The sequence below is a fragment of the Lissotriton helveticus genome, chromosome 4_1 (assembly GCF_964261635.1).
Source record: "Lissotriton helveticus chromosome 4_1, aLisHel1.1, whole genome shotgun sequence".
In the NCBI taxonomy this organism is placed as follows: Eukaryota; Metazoa; Chordata; class Amphibia; order Caudata; family Salamandridae; genus Lissotriton; species Lissotriton helveticus.
The window spans coordinates 494,227,157-494,253,652 of NC_136063.1; the positions used below are offsets into that span (position 1 = coordinate 494,227,157).

Here is a 26,496-nt window from a genome sequence, read left to right on the forward strand (position 1 = left end):
GCCCCGGAGGGTAGTGGGTGCGAGTATGGTGGGGGGGCGGAAGGGTTCTCCCTCCCGCTCCGATCGGCGATTATGTATCGTCACGGGGCCAAATGTAATGATATGTGGCGTTACCCGGACGACCGGTGACTTCCGGTCCGGGTTGCCCAGTCTGCTTCTCTTCGCAGCCGCAGGCAATGCAATCAAGTCCCCAGTTTCAAGTAGTGGGGAGTCCTTAGCTTGCGAGTCTCGCCGTTCCGGACTCCGGTATCGCTGAGACTCCGGGGTTTCTGTATTCTTTACCACTTCCTCTTAACTCGCCGACGCCGAGTTATAGGGTCAGAATTGTTGCCAGGATACTGGGTCTAGGGGACGGTAGTGTAGGAGCCTAGGTGTCATGCAGTCATCATAGTTCGGTGCTTGGCTCCTGCCCCAGTCATCCTAATTCTAATGATATGATCTAATTGTCAGGCTGTCTTTAGGAAAAAATGAATCCAATAGATCGAGCTTTCAGGCTCTATCTCCTATTACATAACTTTGTAGCATTAAAAAAGCAGCCATTATATGCAGTATTTATAGACCTACGTTGTGCATTTGACAATGTTTTCCACCATTGACTTTAATCCACTTTATGTAACCTAGGTATTCCACCTGGAATCCTGTCTTTAGTGATTAAATTGCCTGATGGAAACTTTGTGAAGATCTGCTGGGGTCAAGCAGGGGAGACCACCGGACCATTTTCGGTCTTAAGGAGGGGGTCTGTCAAAGTTGTTCTTTAGCACCTAGACTATTCTCCTTATATATCAATGGAGTTGTAGAGTATGTTAATTCTTGTTTAAGTGGCATCTCATTTTTTGGTGAAACGTTCTTGTTTGCCAATAGCATTCTTTTGCACTAGAGAACCATCGAAACAGATTGGGAGACTTTTGTTCCCCCAACATCTTTAAATTAACACGACAAAAGCCAGCTTAATAATGTTTCCCCTTCATAAGGGAATTAAGAAAAAGTTTACATTAAATTCTTGTTCTCTTGAACAGCGGTCTCACTTCCCTTAGCTGGGCATAAACCTTTCACATGATGTGCTGTGGAGGCAATACCTGAACCACTAAAGAAATTTGATGGCCCAGGGATCTGAGTGTGTATTCCATTTCACTTGTTATAAAGGTGGCCAAATGATCCACCCGTCTCTGGAGGTGAATGAGGCACAAGGTCAAAGCTCTGCCTTGTAAGGCTGTAAGCATGGGAGAGTCTCTGATGTCTATGATCTGGTGCGCTGTCAGTTCAATTCTTCAAACAACTATTGAAACAGCCACTAAGTGCACTGACAACAGCACTGCCATTGGTATAATGGGTAGGTTCTGGAACACTCCAGAGCGGAAGATATTTTGGCTTAAAGGATGTACTGTCCTTGTCCCACTGTGGATCTTTGGGTCCATTTAGACATATCTGGATAAAGTCGTCCTTGCTGGGTCTGTCTGAACCTTGGCATTCCCCCAATTCAATCAGTGCTGATGCCACTCATGCAACAACATGTAATTATAACAATCTTTTAGAATGCTTGGTCGCAAATCCTACAAATGGTTCTTTAACCAGGAAATTAATTTCAAGAAAATCAGCCCCGATTGGACAATGCTTAGACTTAGTTTAACTAATATCATCTAGATCCCATTATCTTAAATTAAGATATGGAGCTCTTTCATTGAAATATATGAACTATCAATGGTGTCTAGTGAACTCTCAACAGATACCTGTTTCTATTACTTTCATAAAGCATTAAATGCACTTTTTGACCATATTTTGCTATTCCTAGGTGAACATCGCTTAAATCTTTACTAAAGAACATGAGGGCATATCAGCAACAGCCGGCGATACTTATCGCTAAGTGCACTTAGCGTGAGGATAATTATCGCTGGCTATCGCTGGTTTATATCGCCGCGATAGCATGCTATCAGCAACGCTTATCTCCGATGCGATAAATAAACCAGAGATAGTTGCAAAAAGGTGCGATTATTGCTGGAAATCCAGCGATAAACACACAAGGACAGGCGATACGTTGTTGATAGGGCTGGGTGGTCACAGCCCTATAATCCACCACCCATTGGCTAAAATTGTTGAGTCAAAAGAAAAGCAGGCATAAAGAAATCTGCGATGAGTGCAGTTAGCGCTCCTTTTATTATCGCTGCACAGGTTAGCGTGCAGGTTGATAATAGGAGTAATTTCGCTTAGCGAAATTTTCCTGGAAATATCTGTGTGTTACGCCCACTTTGCTTCTCATTAGCAATGCAAAGCTGGGCGTTGATGTAATGGGCGCTAAGCCAGCAAAACACGCAATAGCGTGTCTTTGCTGATAAGGTGATAACATTATCGCTGCTTTTCGCCTGAAAACAGACGCAAAAGCAGCGATCATTTTATTGCATCGACTTGATGATATGCCCCATGGTTGTGTAGATAGTGAGGTCAGCGCTAGCCCTACTTAAAATCATTACCTCACAGTCAGAAGTGCCCGGGTTCATCTGATTTTTATATGACATGTGGAAACTTTGGTCCCATTTGGCCTTTAAAGGCAACTAGTGAAGACTATGATTGCTCCTGTTTTAATGTCTTTACGCTACCCCATTTTTATGAGATAATATGTTGACCTTCGATTTAATACCTTTGGTTTTGACATTATCTGAATTTTTTGTGTTCTTTATGTGCCCCTATCCAGATGTTAACCTGGAATGCAGCATGATTGCGAGGGAACATCATACTTCTGGAGTGGGGGACTTTTATAGAACAATTTGGCATCATACCTATGCAGAAAACATGGGCTCGGAAAGCCATATTTAAAACAGGCTATACAAACTACAACATGGAGACAATTCCATCTAGAAAAGGACGTCCATCTGGGTGGGGGGCTGTTAATTTGAATTAGAAATTCTCTCAATCTATGCATTGAAAAATTGATAGTCTAAATATCATTAGGTTGCAGTTGAATGAATATATGACGTTATAACACAAACAATTGCAACACATGCCTTTACAAAGTGGTTTTTACATCGCAACTATCATTACAATGCATGATTTTATAACGCATACCATTACAACACATTTTTAGAAACAACCTTTACAAAGCATACCATTACAATGCAATATAACGCAAAATACTTTGGGGCAACAGTGGGGTAAGTGTTAGATAGTGTAGGGGTAAAAATTACTATTCCCACTCCAGCAAGTGCAACAATAGGGTAAGTGTTGGATAGTGTAGGGGTAAAATGACTGTTCCCACTCCAGTGAGTGCAACAGTAAGGTACGTTTTGGATATTGTAGGGGTAAAAACACTATCCCTATGTACCCCAAAACCCATACCCACCCTAAAACTAAAAAATCCCCATTACTTACCTGCTAATGCGTTGTAATGGCATGCATTGCAATGGTAGGCATTGTAATGGCATGCGTTGTAGTGACATGTGTTGTAATTGCATGCAATGTAAAGGCAGTTGTGTTGTAACAGCTGCGTTGTAAAGGTAGTGCGTTGTAATGATTGTGTTGTAATGGTTGTTTCACAGTTGAATGGTAGTAAAGGATGTAAAGTAACACTTTCTAATGTATATAACTGTATCTCATAGCATAAACATGCAGAATCTACTACATTAAAAATGCTTCTGCACCAGCTTGAAAGTAGATCAGATGAGTCACCACTATTGATTGTTGTGGACTTTAATGTTACTTTTGAAGCATTAGATGGTACCTCTCCTATCATAGACATGGAAAATGAGATCCAGGGTATCCAGAAGTTGGTTTCAGAATCCTTATGTCCTTGGTCCGCTATCGCTTTGCAATTATTGTCTTTCACTTTAATATATGGTCTGCATGCTTGTAACAGGAGATTTAAATCAGTCAGACATAGAGCATTTACATTCTCTAGGGGGAAATGTTCAAGTCAGATTTATGACAACTTGCAGGATATAGATCTTTGGCAAACAGTGCTAGACTTTGAAGTAGTATCAAAATATGATAGTGACCACAATGCTCTAAAGTTAACGTTAAAAGGTAACTTCTCTGCCAACACAATCATCACACATAACTGGTCAGAGGTGGTTTTATCTATGGGGAATAATTGGAAGTCCATGAGATGGGCCAATATATTTGCAAATTCTTGCATGCTGGTGCAAATGTATGAAAAATTGACCAAAGCCCTTGGTCTTTTTGAGAACTGTCCAGTTAGCATGATCCCTTTATTAGATTTCAACGATTCCATGTTCAGGGCCATACACAAGCTATGCCCAAAAGAAGCTTCTTCATTTAAACCAGACATTCAGCAGATTTCCTCCTTGTTTATTGCTGAATGCTGAAAGGCCAAAAAAGTATTATTTAAAGCCATCAAGTTGGGCGTTTAAGAATCAATTAGGAAAGCCCATTCTCAAATTAAACGTGTAGCATCTTCTTCTAAACAGAGCTGGATTGATTCAAACACCCTTGTTGAGGCCTCAAAGCAGAGATACTGCAGCCTTTGGACATATTTTGGCACATGGAAGTAGAAGTAATGTCAGCCTCCTGGAGTTCTGTGTGCAACCACAAGAGTGGGTGGATCATTTTACAGAAATTTATGCTGGAAATATTAGAAATTTAGAACCTATTTCTAACCTGTTAGATCTATGTCAAATAGCCCATGATCCAGTTCAATTAACTCTGGAGAATACCGATTGGGTTATTCAATCCCTCCAACCAAAGAAAGCTTTTGGCCTGGATAGAATCCCTGTTGACCTACACTGCTCAGAACTAGCTGTGTGGGGTCCTTCCATTAATGTATTGTCAAATAAGATCATGGCTGGGGAAAGAATTCCAGACTTATTGCGTGGCACCAGGATTATTCCAATATTTAAAAGAGGGGACAGGGCATCTCTGGTAATTACTAGTCCATTAGCCTGATTGTCAGTTTGTAGAAAGCATTCTATTGCTAGATTTTAGATAAACAATGGATTAATGATCAACAGGTTCTCTCCACATTACAGACACGATTCCACGCTAAGGTGAACACGATCGATCAGATCTTCTCAGTCCTATCCTGTAGAAATATTGGAAGCTGTCCAAAGGCTATCTATATGTGGCTTTGTAGATCTAAGGGTGGCCTTCCATTTAGTGCGTAGGCAAGGTCTATGGTCCTCACTCGCACTAATGGGAGTACACCCTGCCTTACTGGATATTTTGTTGGGATTCTATGAGCCAAATTTAGTCCAAGTAAGATGGGGGGAAGTGGCGAGCTCACAGATTTCAGAACTGTTGAGCATGGGGTGCATCACGGATGGGTGCGTGCTCGCCTCCACCTTGTTCTCCCTTTATTTAAATAAATTTATAGTACATCTAAGGTCCTGTGTTCATGATTCTCCAAAGTTAGATGGTACTTCAGTCCCAGCACTCTTATTTGTTCCCAATACCTTTCTGGTTTCCCATCTGGACTTCAGACCTTGCTTAATAAATTTACTGAATTCTGTGACAACAAAAGATTGGAAGTGCATACTTCCAAACCCAAGGTCATGATGTTCAAACCTCACAGGTCATTTAGAGGTTGGTTCTTGATGAAAGGTTTGCCTTTGCATTTTGTTTACAAATTTGATTCTTTGGACATTAAGACTGACAAACATAATTTGTGGAGAACACATATATTAAAAGTGAGTTGACCTTGCTACATAGGGATTCTGTGATTATCAAAAAATAGGTAGCTACCATACCGAAACCTCTTTCTCCAGCCATCAAGCTTTACTCCACGAAAGCACAAACCGTGCCATTGTATAGCGCAGAAATTTGGGGAGTTGGGAATTTAACTGGTCTGATCGCAACGAAAGCAAAATGTCAAATCCGTATTTAGTCTTCACAAAGTACCCCCACGGTCCCCTTTAAAAAATATATAGACTTGAATAAGGTCAGAGACCTAGCAGTCTTGAGACCCTTGCTCTATTGGGTTTGACTTTGCACCACTCGTGATTTACTCCACTATTGGTCTGCCCTGGTAGAAAATAGGGGGCCCATTATGATGTCGGGCGGATTGCCCCCGCCAGGCTGGCGGTAGCCGCCGGCAGCCTGGCGGGGGCAATCCACCGACATCCGCATTTGTTTTCCCCCACCATATTAGTATGGCGGGGGGACCTCAGCGGGCGGAAAGACCGTCCGCTGCTTTTCCGCCCCGGGCGCCTTGCGGCCGGGGCGGAAAAGAAATAATATGGTGGAGGTGTCTATCAGACACCCCCAGCCATATTATGATGGGCATTTGTGGATGCCTTTCCGTGGCGGCATTAAAGTCATGCGGAGAATCCCTGCGGGGGCCCGTTGCGGGCTCCCAGGGACTCCAGAGGGGTGGGGGGTGCACATGGGGAGTACCTATGGTACCCCCAGCAGTTCCATGCACAGCATGGCAGGCCCCTAAGAGTATAGGCAAAGCACATGAAATCCCCCGGTTCCAACATATCAAATTTATTTTTATTTAAAAAGGTATGGCAAGTTGTTGGAATGAACCAGCATCGATCCATAAAAGTATTACTGCCTCTGTAAAAAACATTTTGAAATTACACAACCAACTCTTATTAAAAAATTCCAAAATTGGTGGATTTTACACATGCATTTTTGTCCGATAGATTTGGCAATTGTGTACCTTGTAAGCCTGAACACTTTACATTACATTCAGGCTTTGCACATTGCCGGTCAGTAAGTTCACTAGAAATTAGAAGACCAACTCAACCAAATCCAAACACTGCATATTATGTAATAGCATTGTAGAGGATGTATAACACATTCTATTTTTCTGTCCGTTGTTTATTAAACCCAGACTGCTGTGGATTAGGCCACTCTGTTTGGCCTTAGGTGTGAGACAATACAAAATCGCCCTTCAGATCCTCTGGACAGATAGTCCCATCATAGTCTTTGTACTTAGTAGTTCAAAGTTCAAAGGCTCAAAAACACTTTATTTGGATAACATTGTATCCATAAAAGCACAAAAACACAACAAGCAGGTTAAAAAGATATACAAATACGAGAGTCATAATAAAAACCGTTAGCAACATACAACGTACAGTAATCTTTAGATTCATAAAGTTCATTAATAGATAAAAGCTCAAGAGTTAGACATTATTTGGCGTGCACGACTGCAATTCTCAAAAAATTGGCTGTGCAAAAGACCATCTCTTTGTCGTCCAGGGTAAGTAGCCTCAAATAAGCTTATTCCAAGCTGATGGGTATATGCTTTTTAAAATACGGAGTTAAAAGCCACTTAATATACTTTAAATAGTAATTACAAAAGAACAAGAAGTGTAAAATAGATTGGCCATTCTGACTGTCATACGGACAGGGTATACAATCAAGGTTGGAGTGGTGTCCAAGAGGTAAACATAATACAATTGTAATAGTGCCTGCCCTTAAATGAAACAAAAGGCTCCTCTCCCAATGGCTCATAGGCAAGGTAATATTACTTAGCCAGAGGGTGTACAGAAGTTTCAATGACCATGTAGCTATGGACAAGTAAATTTTTTGATTCCTTTTCAATCCTGTCTGCTCTATATAGCGAATAGAGCCCCCTCCTAAGTTCGTTTTTGTTCCTAGTCGTTGTTGTGCTGGAATCTGAGAAAAGTCTTCCCTTGTTAACGCTCAATAGGCTATGACACACCCCGGACAGCCATGGTATGTCCTTCCCTTTCACACATCCCATACAATCACTGATATTTATTTATTTTAATTTTTATTTAAAGAGTTTTATATAGCGCTGGCTAGACCTGGAGGAATCAGAGCGCTTTAAATGAGAATCAACAATGTAACAGAAAAAGTTCAACACTCACACAATAAATCCAAAACAATAGGCAATACAATTAGGAGAGGAGAGAAAGGAGAGAGAAAAGTAGTGGAGGGGGCAGGGGAGGTGAGAAAGGGAGGATAAGGGAAGAGACAATATGGAAAGAGACGAAAAGAAGTCTGTCTAAAGACCGACTGGGTAGGTGATGACCAAGGAGGGAATCCACAGCCCATCTCCCTTATAGCTAAACCAGGTACTCCATCTGGCATCAGACAAAATAGTTCAGTCTCAATACATTGAGAGAGGGGAGTAGGAGAGACATAAATAGCGGGAGGATGCGGGAGGAGACGACAGGAGGGACGAAAGGAAGTGCAACAATGTGGTTCAACAATATAACAGAAAAAGATCAACAATTACACATTACATCAAACAATCAGCAATACATTAGGAGAGGATAGAAAGAAGAGAGAAATGAAGTGGGGGTAGGGGAGGTGAGAAAGTGAGGATAAGGGAAGAGACAACCGTAGAGACGAAAGGAAGTCTGTCTAAAGACAGACTGGATAGGTGACAACCAAGGAGGGAATCCACGGCCCATCTCCCCTATAGCTAAACTAGGTAGCTCCATCGGGCATCAGACAAAATAGTTCAGTCTCAAGTGTTCCGAGTTTGTTGTGAGTACAGGGCCTTTTACAAACTGGATTTAGTGTTGTGTGTGGGAGGAGCATACGTATTATCATAGTGTACTCCCCTACACACTTACAATCCTCAGAGCCCATGTTTGGTGTGGCTGAAGAATTTTGCCATTTTTAATGTGCCCTGACACAAGGCATTTTCTTATTACAGTTAAATAGTAATGTTTTTTCCAACAAGACTCTAATAGGGAAACTAGCGATACGTTTTTACAGTTATTAGAGACTTCCATATACTTTAATTGCAGCATCCTTTGATCACACTTCCAATAATGAAGAACGATACTGAGAAACAATAGATAGCTTCAAGGAGGCCCAGGCAAAAAAAAAACACCCACACGAATAAATATCTTCAGCAAGACCCTATCCTGAAAGAAATTTCTTTAAAAGGATTTGAATGCCAGCATAGAACAAAGCAAGATGAACAATTTTAATATTTTAATCACATGGACTGATTACATAGTTAAATATATATTATGACATACAGAAGAACGTCTTGCATTTCTTCCTAAATAGTGACAGCAATATCCCAAAGCAAAAATATAAATTGTATAGCATTCATTTGCTACCTTTTGTTTTCAAATGTATCTAATTGTTTGTTTCCACTCTAACACATACTTTGGATTGAAATTTGTTGCATATGCATAGCTTAGTGTTAGACTAAAATTCTACAATTTACAACTCAAAACATCATTCTGCAGGTTATGAAATACAATACACAGCTATCCATTAGTTTACATTCCTCTATCTTGAAAGTTCCTTCATAAATTTACCATTATGAGCATGAGGCGAGGCAAATTGTATATAATATTAACCGTGACATTTTTAAATTAATGGGATACTGTGCCTTTGATTACATGTCTCGCTTAATTTGAGAATGTTGTAGCCTGTCTCACTGGATTGCTTGGAGTCTTTGAGGTCAGACATATGACACTGAATGTCCAGCAAAGCAAGACTCTTTTGTGATTGGCATGGACTATTTCAACAAGTTTAAAGCAGGTACAATGTACTTTAACTGGACTCATACTAATCAAAGGAGGCCCTGACTTCGCGGCCCTTCAAGGGTTGTGTTGGACGAAAGTTGTCCACCATGTGGCATGGTGATTCATCTTCAGCACTGGCATAAATGCTGCGGAACTTCTCCATCTGCAGAAGCAAAAATAATGTCATTGTAGTATGGCACGGTAAATATATATACATCTTAAGAACCTTTTTAAAGAAATCACTGATAAAAAAAACCATGATGAATCCACCGGGGTCAAATTACATACAGAGCACACTGTCCCTCTTTGTACTGTGCCATGCCTTTAACAAGGTGAAGCTGGTGGAAACAAGGAGAGTGCACCCAATTACAGATAATGATCTGCCCTCAGACCTGCTTCAAGCTCACAGCATTCCTGGGGGCAGTACATTAGTGAACATTTGAAGCAGCCGGTCAGTCTTCACAGTTCAGGCGGCATGCAGCTCGGTTTACAAGACAGGACAGGGGCCCTTGCAGGCGGGTGTAGTGAGTGACTGTACCCACCTGCAGGGGTAGGTCAGGGAGGTCCTGGGCCCCATTTGTCTCTATAAGAAACTGGCCTCAGGGGTGGGCTGACTGTGCAGCATCTATTTATGGGGCTATCCAATAGCCTCTTGCCCCTTTCGCCCATGATATGGCGGGGCGAGGATGTAACGTGTTTCCTTCATTTGCATTGGGCCATACCCCCTTACAAATGAGGGACCACCTCCTTAGGATTGCGCCACAAGCATCTGCTGTCTCCTCTGTCATACAAGAGTGCCCCAGGGCATATAAGGAGAGCACACATCTGCTGCACTCCTGGAATACTATGTTTGAGACAGCTCCTGGTATTCTCTTCCAAAGTCTTCTCACTTAGAACATTTAAATGGATTTAAAGACTCTTCAAATACCCTTTTTATATGCCGATGGAGGGCATCGTTGTGGAGACAACTTCAGGCTGCACTCTGTAAAAGTCAGTTCTACAAGTGAATGCTCTGCTGTGATACGCACAATGAGCAGTCCAAGGCCATCTACACTAATTCTGAGGCCATGTCAGGACTGTAACCTAGCAGGGTGGTTGAATCCGGTTGCATCATTCATACTGACCCTTCACACACTTGCCTTTTTGTTCCCATTCTTACTATTTCTCCCTTCTATGGCAATCGCTGAACCTTATATTTAATCAAATGCAATGGTTTGTATTTTGTGGGATGTTGCTTGCACACGTTTCTGTGAGAATGATGTTGGGATAAGTACAGTGGCTCATGTAGAGTAGTGCACAGTAAGGTGAAATATCAGTTAGCTGGAATTATAATATGCAATAAAGAACTGTAGTAATACAAATAGGCGACATTGTTTGTTGTTGGAAGAAAGGAACAGGGCCCCAATAACAGTTGGCTTTCAGAGAGACAGGCATATAATCTAGAACCTATAAATTGACACCAATTACAAATTCACATCTATACAAAGTGCTACAGGTTTACCACTTTGCTACTATATTCAATTGCGAGAATACATGGTGTCATGGCTAGTGGTGCAACCAAAAACCACAAGGAACTGATCTAGCTCATGGGAATCTCTTTGCACTGGAATGAGATGGAACCATAACCAGGACGGAAATGATGATATGGGAATTATTGTAGTTTAAAATACTTTCTTTATGCTTCACACAGCTAATACTTTCAGCAGAGTGGAAACCAGGGGCCAGATCACAAAACATTTTTCGAGCGCTATATCATATCCTTGATGGTAAGTAAAGTAGTGAACGTTTTTTTATCACTATATTATAAAAGCTGGTTTCTGGAGGGTGTAATGTGTGCAGTGGCGGCTGGTAGGCAACAGGGGTGGCTGGTAGGGGTGACGGGGGGTTAGACAATATTAAAAAAATAAAACTTACCTTTTTCACTGCCTCTCCTTCTCCACTTCTCTTCTCCAGTCTGGTCCGGAAGAAGAAGCAGGAAGCTCGCAGGCAAACAGGCTCCCCTGAGCGAATCACAATGCTGCAATGCAGCGTTGTGATTGGTCTGAGCACCGTGGATCGGCGCTCAGATAGGGACAGGGAGCCTGTGCATATTCCACACCAGCTGTCCATTACAACCTGGTGGGGAATATGCAAAGTGCGCATGACTGCATGCCCATGCCAAAACGGCCTGTCAATCAGTCATGTGCACTTAGGGGTTTATTAGGGTGGCCGTCGGAAAATCACCCGACTTCCATGGTAGCGGGAACAGACCGTCCGCCAGGACTGCGGCATAATCGCCGGTACAATTAGTATGCTCTGCAGTCGAAATCCGACCGCGGGGGTAAGATCACGGCCTTTAACATTGCGGCGGTTGCTGCTGCCAGCAGCATGGCTGCAATGTCAAAAGGAGCATGTCCTGCATATCCCTGCACTGCGTGGCAGGCAATGCACAGTACCTGCTACCGGGTACAGGGACATGTGGTACCACCCAGTGCACCCACCCCCCCCAACACATTGGGGCCCCTCAATGGGCCCCCGGAGACATTCTCTGCATGCCTTTCCATGGCGGTTCAACCGCAGCGGAAAGGCTGGTTACCGCTGGCATGATTATGATGCCAGCGAAGCCTGGCCCTGCACCAGCCCCATTTTAGTGTTCCAGCTCCGTCCACCAGGCAAGCGTGTGGACTGCTACCGGCGGAAAAGTGTCAGGTGGAATTTATCACTGCTGCGGTCATCACCGCCATGCTAATGTGGCCGGCGGTTTTGCGAGTTTCGGTTTTCGACCATGCGTCCGCCATCCTAATAGACCCCATAGTGTGCACAGTCCACTTCTCCTCCCAGAGCCACCAGCCTCACCCACCCTAACCCAGCCCCACAGCAACCAAACATGAAATGATAATAACATAAGTTATTATCATTTTATTTTGCCCTCTTTCACTGATCTAAGAGCAGTGGGGTGAATCCTCTCTGCCTTAGCAGAGGAGGAGCAGCCATTAAATGTGTGACAAGAATGTTTGTACATGTTTGTTGTACCGCGTTTTGTTGTACCATGATGTGTTGTACTGTGGCTGTTGTGCTGCATTCTGTTTTGATTCTTTTGTACCTAGTTATGTCTTAATTGTGATATTATGCTGCTTTGTTTATGCTATTGTGTTATGTTATGTTGTATACCTTGGATATGTCAACAAAGAAATGCCGCTACATTTCCAGTCAAAAACACCACATGCCTTTAAAGTTCTTGTGACAAGCAAACATTTACCACTGCCTAAGTGTTGAAACAATGCTTTTCCATTTCATCAACTATTTAAATGACTACTCAGGCCAATAGATTGTCGGTCACCTGTCATAAAATAGCACTTTAGCTTACGTTCATTGTACAAGATGGTAGTACAGGCTGCATGGTGGAAACATTCACTTGTACTAACAATGTACGAACTGTTTTGTAGCAAAAGCACCAGACTGACAAATTATAAAAATTAGAAAAGGTTAAAAGGGTGGAAAAAAAAGAAAGGAATCGTGGACAAGCACTATTGCTAGACTTCATGAATAGAATGGTCAATTTAGGAACACATACATAACACTTGTTGTGGTTAATAAAACTAAGGTGGTGTCAAGAGCGTTGGCCCAGAAGAAACATGGGACCAGATTTACTAAGCCCTTGTGTTTCCCTTGCGTCATGCAAGGTGACGCAAGGCAACATAACTTAAGTGAGATTTACTTAACCACTCAAATCCACCTTGTGTGGCTCTATGTGGTTTAGTAAACCCAAAGTAATGTAAGGTAGCTCAAATTTCTGCCTTGGATTACTCTGCATGTATGTTACTATGTATCCAACCATTGATTTTGGCACATTCCTAGATTTACAAAGATTCGTAAACCTGGGAATGTGTCAAAATGCTACACCTTCCAAAGGGAGGCTTAATGAGGAGAAATATCTGTATTTCTCCTTGTTATTGCCCTTGCCACGTGTGCTGCATTGTTAAGCACGCTTAGAAAGAGTAAAACAGCTCTATGTATTGTTTTGGAACAGGAAGGTGTCACTTCCTGCACAAAAAACAATCTGGCCTGTAACACATCCACCCTTGCATGGCTGTCTGCATCTCAGTGTGCCAGCGCAAGGAGAGAATAGGAATGCACCATATAATCTTCCTGTCTTGCTGCATTGCAGGACTTCTTCAGTAATATGACCTTGGTGTCCAAAACTTTGGAATGGTCTTTTTTTTTATTTATTTTTTATTTGGCAGGCAAGTCAAAAAATATACAATACATATTCTTAATCATACACTTTTGAGTGATAGCAGGGATAGATCATAAATTCAGCATATACATCAAATAAAACATTGGCCCATATTCTGAATTGAAAGAAAAAGAAAAAAGAAAAAAAAAAGGACCATCCAAATTTAATCCACATAAGTTATAGCTAAAGTGAAAGCAAGAGATACAGCTTATATCCTTTGGAAATTATACAAAATTAGTCCATATCTTTTCCATTTTAGCTACAGACTTTCGGCTTCTGCCCTTAGCAAGGGCCTTTTCCATAGTATATATTTCATGCAGTAATTTCAACCACTCTATCATGCAAGGTGGATTCTGTAAAATCCAAGCTCTAGCTACCACCAATCTTGCACAGGACAAAGCTATGTTTAGCCAGCTTGTGTTGTTATTCCCTAAAGAAAGTAATACCATAGGTGCTGTGAGTGAGGTATCAATCAGTTGTTTTTGAATTAGAGTATTTTCTATTTCTTGCCAGAACTTTACAAGCATAGGACATGAATAGATCATATGTATGAGATCTGCTGCCACCAGATCACATTTAGGGCATTTAGTGCGGTCACTGTTTAAGTTGTTCTGTGACCATTTGGATATTTTTAATGGAGTGTAGTATATTTGGCTGACCGTCCTGTATAGCTGTAACTATAAGCTAGAAGAATGGACTAATTTATTGATGTTAACAAAAGCATTTGAGATACTCTGTGGTGTCACATTAATTCCTAATTCCGACGTCCATTTTTGAGACAATCTTGGGCATTCATCCGCTTTATACTGACTAAGACATTTATAGCCCATACTAATTAGTGATTTCTTTTTCGTACTATATAAACAACCCCAGATGTCCGAGCCGTTTACTTTTTTCAACTTCATTTTCCGTATTAAGTAATCCTTAATTTGCATATATTTGTATGTCATTGCTCCGGGCAGATTATACAGCATTTGTAAGGTTGAAAACTGTAGGAAGCCATCTGAACCATATAAGTCGCCTAATATCTTAATTCCGTAAATAGCCTAGTCCCTCCCCGTCTTATCACTGAAAATAGCGGGTAGCCCAGGGTTGTCCCAAAGTGGTAAGTCTGTATGAAAAAAAGAAGTATCGCAATGTTTCAGAATCAAATTAAAGATACCTACGGCATCTCTTGCTGTCTTAAATTTAACCCGTTTGAAAAAATTAGGATCTTGTACTCTTGCTAAGAATTGGTTTGAGTTTGTACCTAGCATGAACTGGTAGAAAAAGAAAAATTGGTTTTTGTCTAGTAAGCTCTTAAGCCGACCTAAAAATGATGCAAAAAAGTAAGACTTAAAATCCGGAAAATCCAATCCCCCTTTTTCTAGTGATAATTTTAGTATTTCCATGGACCTTCTAGATTTTTTGTAGCTCCAAATAAAACTGCTACAGATTCCATCTAATTTCCTAAAAAATCAATTATTAACTCGAAGAGGGATAGAACGAAAAAGTTATAGAAATTTGGGCAAAATGTTAATTTTAATCAAATTGATTCGGCTCAAAACATTAAGTGGGATTTTATGCCATTTTTTAAGAAACATAGTCACTTCTTTAAGCAAGGGATCGTAGTTTAATCTGTTTATTTCATTGATTTTAGAAGAGATTTTCACCCCCAGATACACGGCCGATTTACAGATTCCTGTAACTGCCTGATTAGTTTGATAATTCATAATAGTTTGTGTTTTATTAAGGTTTAACTTGTAACCTGAAATGTCGCCAACATTTTTTGCTTCTTCTGTTATTCCAATTAGTGCTTCTATTACATTTGTAGTGTAAATAGCTAGGTCATCTGCATATGCAGTTATTTTAAGAGTTTTATGTTCATGTTTTACCGGAGTTATCGTGTCTTGATTTTGCAGGGCATTGATAAAGGGTTCCATTAATAGAGCGAAAAGCAGGGGTGAGAGTGGGCACCCCTGCCTAGTCCCCCTTAAAATTGCAAACGTTGGTGAAAGTAACACAGCATAGCTGATTTTAGCATTGGGATACCTATATATGGCCTGTATACTTCTAAGAAACCGCTCTTTAATACCAAACTGAATTAGCACTTTCCACAGATAATCCCATCCCACTCGATCAAAGGCTTTTTCTGCGTCCAAGAGTATCATGCCGAGTGGGGTGAGATTAGTTGCTGCTACATCAAATGCCGTGATTGCCATGTTGACATGGGTGGTGGTATCCCTGCCAACTACGAAGCCATATTGTTGTTCATTAACTAAGTATGGCATGAGAGGTGCCAATCGCATTGATAGTAGCTTGCAGTACGCCTTAGCATCAGTGTTAATTAAAGAAATTGGTCCATATGACCCGCATTCAGTCGGGGTTTTTTTTTTCAAGAAAAACATGATTTTAGCCGTTTTCCAGGATTCCGGAGCCTTTCCTGTTGTATTAATGGAGTTCGCTACTAAACAGAAGAGGGGTAGCATTTCTTCCGCACAAATTTTATACAGTTCAACTGGAAGTGTATCCTCCCCCGCAGCCTTATTAGATGGGAGGGAAAACACTGCTAAACGTACTTCTTCTATAGTATAATTCTCTTCCAATTTATCAAGGTTATCCTGATCTAAATATTGTTTTGCAGGGAGTTTATCATTTAAATAGGATTGGATCTGATCATCTATATTCCCAGTCTCTGGGGTATATAATTTTTCATAGTATGAAGCAAATTGTTCCATTATTTGTATAGGCTGCAAATATAGAGTATCATTAGGACCTTTTATAGATTTAATTAGTGTTGATGCTCGGTCCTCAGCCACCTTGTAAGCCAAGAGCTTTCTTCTCTATCCACACATTCGTATTGGGAAAGTTTATATTTGAGTATCTTACAGCTGTTTTTTTCTCTAAGAGAGCTTTTGATATTTGAACGTAAAATCAAAAGTTTATTTTCCAATAGCCCGATATCTGACCTGCTCAGTACCTCGGCACTCAGATAGTCAGCTAGCTGTTTCTCAATAAGTAAGATATTGTCCGTCACTGTCTTTGTCTCCTTCTTTCTTACTGCATTTTGTTTGAAAATATATTGTTGTGCTATTCCTCTAATAGAGGCCTTACAGGCATCCCATACTGATAGAACATTAGCAGCATCCATATTATATGTGATAAACTCCTTTATGTGTTTTTGAGAGATGTTACAAAAACCTCGTCCAATAGTAGATATCTTGGAAAAGTAAAAGGGCGCACCTCTTTTACCCTTGGGGCTAAGCCAAATGTGAAAATAATAGGAGATTTTTGGCATAATCTGCATATGTTCTAAGCTCATTAATTCACCTGAAGCCCACGCCAAATCTATCCTGGAACATAGTTTATGAGGAGACGAATAATATGTATATCCTGGTACACCTGGGTATAGACTGCGCCATATGTCTTTTATGTTATGTATTTTTGCTAATTCCAGTATTGCTGCTCTTGTTTTGCGCATACGGGAGGATAGCCCTTTCTTCGTTGCATCGTGTTGATAGTTTAATACACAATTAAAGTCTCCCATCAAAATAAGCTCGCCCTCCCATGATAGTAGTTCTATGTTCAGCCAATCATATAAGCGTGGCTCATCTTTGTTTGGCCCATATATAGCACAAAAAACATAAATGCAATCTCCTATCCGCATTTGCATAATTGCCCATCGCCCCCCCTTATCTGCCGCAGTTTTAATGACTTCTCCCCGCAATTGTCTTTTCTTTAATATTACGAGCCCTCTTATTGGTGCATTTAATGTTGTACAAACCACTAGTTCATATCCCAATTGATTCAGAATTTTTTTGTCTTTAAAGCAAATATGTGTTTCAGTTAGCATAACCAAATGTGCATCATACATCTTCAATTCTTCATAAACTAAATTTCTTTTAATCTTATTATTCAGGCCTGATACATTCCAAGCTAGACAGCTACAGTACGTCATTTTGAATATTAATGAAATCAAACATCACTGCCCCTTTCTTATCACTCTTGTTGATTTTACGTCTTGCTTCTAGCAATTTATCTTCGTTTTGTCTTGTCATGCCATTTTTAGTTTTCTCCCCCCATCCCCCTTACCCACTCCCACCCTCCCCAGTTCAGGTCTGCCCCCCACCCGTACCAATGGAAAACACCCCCCTTTTATACCTGCTGCCGTTGGTTGGGCAGCCTCTTAAAGGTGCAGCCATCCGCATGCCCCTCCCCTACTTCATTAAGTATGTCCTTCCATACCCCCCTTCAAATGTAAACAATTTGTCAGTTTAGTCAGACCGTTTGAAATAGGATTCACTTGGAATCAGCTCTCGTAATTCTTGTGTCTTAAGCATTAGTAATTTTTTCTAGCACCATCTCTGCCTCCTTAACCTGGTTAAGAAAGTACGTATGACCAGCTTTAGTAACTTGTAAGCAAGCAGGTTCTTGAAGGAAAACCTGAGCCACTGCTGCTCTAAAGGAGTCAATTAATTGACGCAAGTTCCATCGTCTCTCCATGGTAGTCTTGCAGAGGTCTGACCTAACAAAAAAAGTCACGTCTTCTGTGACAATGGGGGAGTTAGGTTTTGCTTTTAGAGAAACAGCCTGCCTCAATAGAAAATTTCCAAAATAGATCAAAAACGGCCAAGGGAATTTGCTTCCTTTGTTTCTGTTGACTAGTGGTAATCTGTGAACTCTTTGTAGCTGAGAGTCCCAGTCCCAATCCGCGAGATCCGGGAATGCACGTTGGAGAAGCTTGACTATGTATGCCCGAGGATCTGCCCCTTCAGCTCCTTCTGGAACCCCAAAAAGTCTCAGATTCTGTCTCCTTTGTCTGTTTTCCATGTCCTCGATTTTAGATGAGGGCTGACAGCCCAAAACCAATCCTAGGATGCTTGTTTCCCGTCCAGGGAGGACCTGGCCTGGCAGTTTGGGCTGGACTGTTCCCATTGGGCACAGGGTCAAGACTGATTTGCATATGGCTGGATCCAAACTGGAATGGCATGGTGAGCAAAAAACTATGGGTTTAGGCCCAGATCTCTGTACTGGGGTGAATGTATGACATTGTTCTGCATTCTGTCCATCAATTGTTCTTTTTGCACTTATCTTTGAGAACCAAGACTGTTTTAGTCCCTCTGGTGAGCAGTGATCTGCAGACTCTTTGAAACATTTCCTGTGGTGGCTGCCTGCTTTCTAGGTCTGCCAAGGCATTTCTGCCTCCGTTTCTACCGCTGCCTGGTAGCTTAGGGTGGGCCCTAAATGTAATGTCTTCTCTGGGTGCTCAAAAGATGCCTGCACACTGCTGCTTCCTACCACAGGTGAAGTCCCGGTAGGATTCCAGTAAAACCTTAAGGTTTAAAATATGAATAAATGCATACTGAGGCAGTGTCCAATGCAAGTAAGAGAGGTTGGTGGTTATTGTACTTTCTTGTCTCCTTTACAGGTAGTTCTCCTGTGCTACAAAATTGCCTTCTGCAATCATTTCACCAGTACTTCTTCTCAAACCATCACTTACAACGTCCATTATTTTAACCCTAATCCTAACATGACCCCATCCCATACCAAAGTTATAACTCTTAACCCATCCCTGAAAGTGTTTCCTATTCCATGTCTAACCATAACTCCTATTCAGATATCTTTCCCCAACAGCAGTCCGTACTGTAACTCACACCCTAACATACCTCCTAAGGTTAATCTACTATAAACTAAGGGGCATATTTATGAGATCTGGCGCATCTCTGCAAATCAGCAGGGATGCGCCAGAATAAATGTGTCATGCAAAACTACACTTGTGTCACGGCGGTGGCGCAAGGGTAGGCAGATGCGTGACGCATCTCGTGACGTAAGTGCGGCACATCGCTGGAGTCGCGTCGCAAGCGCGACACGACTCCAGCAATGCTCGGGTGTGCCCTTTACTTAACGTGCTGCGTCAGTCCTTACGCCTGCTTCAAGCAGGTGTAAGGAATTGACGTTGCAGCGTCGCACAAGTGCCCGTGTGAAATCTTGTAGATTTCACGCAGGCACTTTTGCGAGGCGCACCTGCCCCGGAACGCCCACCATGCGCCGGAACGCCCACATGTGGCGCAGGGCTTTACAACGTGACGCATCTGCCTAGATGCGTCACATTGTAAAAGGGTCACAGGGATGCGCCACGTTTACGCCGACGTTGGGTCACGCAACGGCGACGTAAACGTGGCGCAAGTGCCTTGTAAATCTGCCTCCATATCTCTTACCTATTACTAAATTTTGCTGCCATTGCGAATAGAACCTGTTAAACCTGGCATTTTTTGGCATGATTTTCCCTGTCTTTTCGCTTCTGAGCTCCTGTTTTTGACTGTGTGCTGCCTTTCGTTTTTGCTGGTTTTTGGGCTCCAGGCACTTTACCACTGCTGACCAGTGTACAAGTGCTTCCTGTGTAAATTGTATTGTTGATTGGCTTATCCATCATTGGCATTTTTAATTTACTAATAAGTCCCTAGTAAAGGGCACCAGGTGTGCCCGGGGCCAGTGGAATGTATATCATTTTCTCTGTATGGCTTCTATGTTTATGACTGTCATCTTCACATAGATTGATTGAATTTAACGTTTGAGTTCGCAATGAAAGAATAAAAGAAACTATTTGTGATCATGTTGATTAAAAGTCATGATCAGTCAATTAAAAAGTACATATAAAGCTGTGTCAGTACTGCTGTTTTTTTCTTTTAGAAAGTGGGCTTTTTCTTGCTTAACCCTTCAATGTGTCTGCCTGTCTGTAGAATCCATGTCTGGGTTAGAATGACAGTTGGGCTCTTTTGCATTCACTCTAGACAGTCACACAAAGGGAGCTGATATGTGCTTTGCATATTCTGATGGACCATCACTAGGCTGATGGGCCTTCCTGAGCTAGAGTGGTGGGAGGAGTTGTTACTGACACCTAAATCGGGGTGTGACTGTCCTCACACAAATCTCTCTCCAGCCCCATGTAGCGTGTCTGGAGCCAGGTCAGGGAAAGGCCGGGTCTTGTGCACTATAAAGACTTTCCTTTGAAGTTTGCCCACTTTAACGGCAGAAAGGGGTATAAGTATTGGACCTCTGACACTCCAAAATCAGAACACTTCTGGGCTCTTCTGCTGAGAGTCCTGACTTGCCAAGTGGTGCAAAATTCTGTCTCTGGGCCCTCAGAAGTGGAATCTGGCGGACTGAAGAAGAAAATCCACACGTCAACTCACAGCACCTGTTTTTATTGACGCATCACTACAAACTTCTGCGCATTACTACTGCCAGCTCCGGTGCATGGTTCCCTACAGCATGAGTTTCAAGCATAGTTTCACCGAAGTCTGTGGCACACAGCTCCAACTCCGACGTAGTACTTGCTTCACAGCTGTGGAATCGACGTAGTGTGTCTGGATTTTTGATGCATCATCCATGGGCGCTGATTTCTTCATCGCATTGCTCAGCAGTAAGGAACTGAGGCTGCATATCTGGAGATCGACGCGTTAGTTCCCCTTCCAGTAAGGAATAGGTGCATCACCTCCCCTGACAGTAAGGAACTAACACATCACCTCCCCTGCGCAGAAGTAAGGAACCAACATATCACTTCTCTAGCATCAGGGAACTGACGCTTAACCATCCCGGGGAGTAAGGAACCAATGCATCACTTTGTTTTTCCAGGTGCCTCACACCCCTGTGCCTCGCACCTTCATTGAATTTTAACACATCCAAAGTACTTTGGGCTAATAGTGACGTGTCCAAAGATTACAATGGACTACATTTCCTTAACCTTTGAAAAGTGATATCTTTGCTGGTGTATGTTCAATATTTGTCGTTTAGTTCTTGTTTAATTCAGATAGATATTTGCTATGTTTCTAAACTGGTGTGGACTAATTTTGGAGTGTTTTTACTGTATTACTGTGTGTGTATGCACATATGCTTTAGACATTACCTCTGAGATAAGCCTGAATGCTCATGCCAAGCTACCAGGGGGTTAGCAGGTGTTATCTTAGATGTGTGACTCCCTTACTCTGACTAGAGTGAGGGCCCTTACCTAGACAGGGTGCAAAGCCCATTTCAAACAGAAACCTATACCTTTATCCTGGCCATAATTCACTCCTCACACCATATCTGACTCTACTCGAAGCCTATCCCCTAAACATAACCTAAACCTAACCCTAAATTTTTCTTTAACCACATTTCTAACCCAATCATTATTCCCATACTTATGGGCAAATACCGACACGCTCTCTGCACCATGCACTAGTGTTTGTCCTGAAGTGATTTACTTTTTGGATTGTTTTTTGAGTGTGGTGCACCCGGTGCCTCCCTATACTTCCCACCTTGCCCTTGGGCGTTTTTCCACTTCACACTGCAGCAGGGGCTGCAGGCAGAAAAATGTTAGTCGGAAAAATGAATGCAGCACAAAGTCCGCTTATCACCTTTTTGTAGTTGATTTGTTTACTTTTTCGTTGTGTACCTATAGTTTGATTACTCTTCATTTTTTTCAAAGTTTTACTGCAATAATGGTAGAGCTGCAGATTGAGCCAAGGACATGCATCCGTACAGGATTTGAAAAGGTATTACATTCTCATGTCACCGATCACTGGGTTTTTATGAGGTGGCTCCTGGTAAGTGAGGAACTGATCTATTAAAATGTTAGAGGGTTTGATGGAGCATCTATTGAGGAGGACCAGGCTTATGGGGATGATAGTCTCCCCTTTCTCCTTGCTCCCAAAGGCAAAATGGATGATGTCCAGCTCAGAGGTCTTACATTCGCATTCGATTGATATAACCAGCCATGGCTTCAGATTAATTTCAGCACTTCTGCAAGGTCCCTATGAGCTACAAGTGAAAGGAAAATGTTTTGATGGAAGGTTGAAACTAAGATAGAATCTACAAAGGCCTATGCTGAGAGATCTTTTAGGGCAACTGCAGGTATGTCATTGCACTATCAATGAAACACATATCATGATTCAGCTTTTTCTATCTCAGCATCAAACCATTCAGGTTTAACAGGACTATTCTCTAAGATAACTTACACTTGAGTGAGTAATTTGCATTTGTGAGTTTACACTGACACTGTTGGGTAACTTTACTACTAATGCACATCGCCACCTCTGAGAAAGGGGGTGACGCAAAATCTTTGAGTGAAAGTTATGACTGTCAAAAAGAGACAGTAGTAAGTTCACACTTGGCCAACCACTGCAACACCCTCCTGTAGAAACTAATGGAGACTTGCAATAAAATGCAATAGGAAAATAAATTACAATAATTATTTACAATAGTCTAAACAAATATCATGTAATGTTCAACAAATTAAAATAATATATATTTATTAATTAAATCTATGTTTTAAGAATCCTTTTTTTAAATAAAAAATTATTATCACATGAATGTTTCCAAACATATTACTATATTACTTTTTATTATTTCTATACATCACTTTTAATAAGGATTGGAAAATATTAAAAGTGTATTTTTTTCTTTAGATTGTAGTTTATATTTTAATTCAAACTACAGGAAATAAATATTATTTAATTCAATATATCTAAATCATATCAAGAACTAAGTCAAAATTAATTTGATATATCATTTGTTTTCTTTTGTTCTATATTTAAAACAAATACATAAAACTAATTTAAAATAACATAAAAATATCCTTGCCACCGTTTCCAGAGTTTAGAGTTTCTTTTAGTTTTCCATATGCCTTATCATAGATGTCTAAGTCCTCCTATGTTAAGTATGGGGGAGAGTAAAAATGTTTATTGAACTCAATAAAAATTTGTGAAGATATTTTTATGTTAAATATTAATGTAAATTTACATTATGTATTTACTTTAAATGTAGAGCATAATAATGCAAAACATTATAGAATTATCAACATAATTTTGAATTTAATATTTAACTAATATAAATACATTTATGTAAAAATTATTTTCTAAGTTTAAATTAAAAGTATATTCCCACCTAAAGTAAAATAATTAATAATTTTCAAAGCACATTAAAACAATTAAATGTGATGTACAGTTAATTAAAAGTAATTTAATTACAGTACATGAATTTCTAATGTCAAAAAGGGTTATTCAAATATTTTTAAATCAAATAATAATTATTTAATATCTTTTTTTAAATAATAGTTTATTTTAAACACTTTTAATTTATTTTTACATTATTTCTTGTGGGTTTTATTTTAAGTCCCTGCCTCCATTATCTTCTGTGGGAGGATGTTGTGGTATTGATGGTTGGCCATGAGCGGTGCTGGACTTACATCAGCTCCAAGCCTAGGTACTTTACTAATGTTTGGTTCCATTTTTGGCTGTAGTAACTTTAGAAGTGCAGTTTGTGAACAACAATGGGCTTCCTCTGTTCCACAACACACTTCATCACCTACTAAGAGAAGAAATTACTTCACAACAAGCCACACTGCTCTACACCTCATCTAAGAATATATTATATTAGAATAAAACTCTTTATGATAGCTCACCAAACTACCATCTAGCACAAGTCATACAAAAGCGCAGCCCTCATATCACACCCTACCATATCAAACAGCAGCCAGATAGCACTGAGCAAAACCTTACTGTTGCTTCTGATCACTGCGTTACCACTCAATTTATCATCTACATGCCCAATATTCCACAAAACATGTGAGCACATACTTCCAGAGCACATCACCAATACCTCAATACATCACATAATACAATACTGTACCAATCCAAAACGCTCTACACAACACATTAAACAACCGAATTGTCCATACCACTTCATTCAAGACCACTCAACACTATTCAATAGCACACCCTGCAATGTTACCCTAAACTCTGCAATGCATCATTGCACAGATTTTCATAACAGACCTACCATGCACAATTCCAAGCTATAGTACACAATACTCCATAACCCAGCTAAATACTTCGGTCAATGGAAGAGAACAACTTGATATACCACAATACGGTGCACAACACTAACACACCACACAATGTAACATAACAACATAAGATTCTAGACAACTTGATTTGCACTGTTTTCTTTATGTTTCTTTCTTCATAAAATCCCAAAATATGCTTCTTGAATTAAAAAATACAATATGGGGCTCTTGGAAGGACTTCTGAGAACTGGAATGATCACTCCTCTACCTTGCAATGACGATGCCTGCATGAAAGCCTGGGGATGTTGGTATAGCTACCATACTTCTACATTCAACATGGGAAGTGGGGGTTTAATGTGATTCACTAACTAATGGGGGTTTGATGTGATTCACTAACTAATGGTTGTGGACCTACAAATCCCGCATATGCAAATAATACTTAAAACAGATCAGAAATTACACAAAATGATTAATGTGACCTGAGGATACCAATGAGAGTTAGAAGTTTTGTTCTGCTGTTGTCAGAAACACTTAATATAAGCAAAAATAGTTAAACATCACACGGAAACGTAGAGGTGATGTCTTTGTTTGTGACTATGACTTTAGAATGCTAGAATCACAGGAAGAAATAGCTGGCTAAACAAAAACAAAGAAAACAAAATGTGAGTAAAATTGTTAACAAAAGAGTTACTTTTAGGAATGGAAACAGTTTAAGAAATTGGTTAAAAGATATGTGTTAGTGGAAGAATAATGAAGAGAAGTGGACAAGGAGAGGCTAGTTTTTGGGCTGTAAGAGAATACTACAGAGTGTCCTGTATTGAAAAGAATAAAAAGCAAAATCAAGATTTACCTTGGATTTCATAAAAAATTCCTGAGATTATTTTGGATACTGTTTCAAATAGACTCCAAAAGTAATCACTTTGAGATTAATCTCTAAATGGCGATTTATCCGGTAATCCACATGGAACCAATATTGTGGAAAATTGAGACAAATCAGTGAATGGAAAGCATTACAATAACATTCTCACTTTCCATCTCCACCCTTGAACTATATTGCAGCTAGTTGTTTTTTAACACTAAAACAAGCAACAGCCTAATCAGTCAAACATCTATTTGTTTATATATGTAGATTGAGGAAGTATATATTATATGTAGAATAATGTAGTGCATACTGTGCCCTACAAACAAGCCATCTCTTAAAAGGGCTGTACAGAAACAAGGGACATTCCAGAAAGTAAACAAATGCTTTACCTGCTCAGGGCTGACAGTAATGGGCTCCCTCAGGAGGATCCAGGTCACACATTCATCACATGGCGGAGTAGTGAAGGAGCCTTGGTAGGTCCAGTAATCCAGAGAGGATGGGAGCAGGCCAGTTGGGTCATAGTCAGTAAAGTGAGCTTTAGTGCCCTTCAATATAAAAGAGAACACCGTAACCTTTTGGAAAGAGTGGCTGACTCTGAATACAATAAAGAGCGGCTGACTCTGAATGCAACAACATTTGGTTTGATTTGACACACAATTCCCAAAATCATTGACGCACCAAATAAGTAACTGACTCAAGGGATACAAAAAAGCAATTTCTGTGGCACATGAACAGTGGAGGTGAGCAACACCAATCATTTCAAGCCAGGACAGGTAAAAATGTATTGGAGTGTCTTGTGGAAGCGAGGCATCTCGTGAAGAGGAAACGATCTACACTATTTAGCTGGAATGAGTGATTCCTGTTAAGTCACCTTCTCCAGCTTATTCTGAAAGCCTAATTGGCACACCTAGGATCCTTAACTTCTCAGATGAGTCATCTCCAGAGTCTTTATCACCATCAGTCTATTTGTGCACTACCCCTTAATGATTAACAAATGACTAGGCATTATGTAGCAAAGTAAATAGGGGCAGCTGTATGTTTTGGTGTTCACCAATATAGCAAATGAGCTTTCAAAACTTCATTTTGTCTTTCATTTAACATCTTTCGGAGCTTTTTATTTTTGGAGACAATGAACTTGAACTCATTAATTCTTTTCACACTTATTGTGGGATTCTTTTTTATCTATTCTCTGATTTCGTCATGT

The 26,496-nt window shown here is 40.6% G+C and overlaps 1 protein-coding gene across 1 annotated transcript in view; it reads right to left on the minus strand.

Moving 5' to 3' along the window:
• Positions 1-8,842: 8,842 nt before the first annotated feature.
• The window catches only part of LOC144828694 (carbonic anhydrase 3-like), a 218,814-nt gene continuing 201,160 nt past the window's right edge, over positions 8,843-26,496 (minus strand). Inside the window, exons 6-7 of the mRNA XM_078687078.1 lie at positions 25,682-25,837; positions 8,843-9,573 (exon numbers count right to left, since the gene is read on the minus strand). Coding sequence (XP_078543204.1) covers positions 9,454-9,573; positions 25,682-25,837 — 276 coding nt within the window. The 3' untranslated portion in view covers positions 8,843-9,453. The remainder of the gene's footprint in view (positions 9,574-25,681; positions 25,838-26,496) is intronic.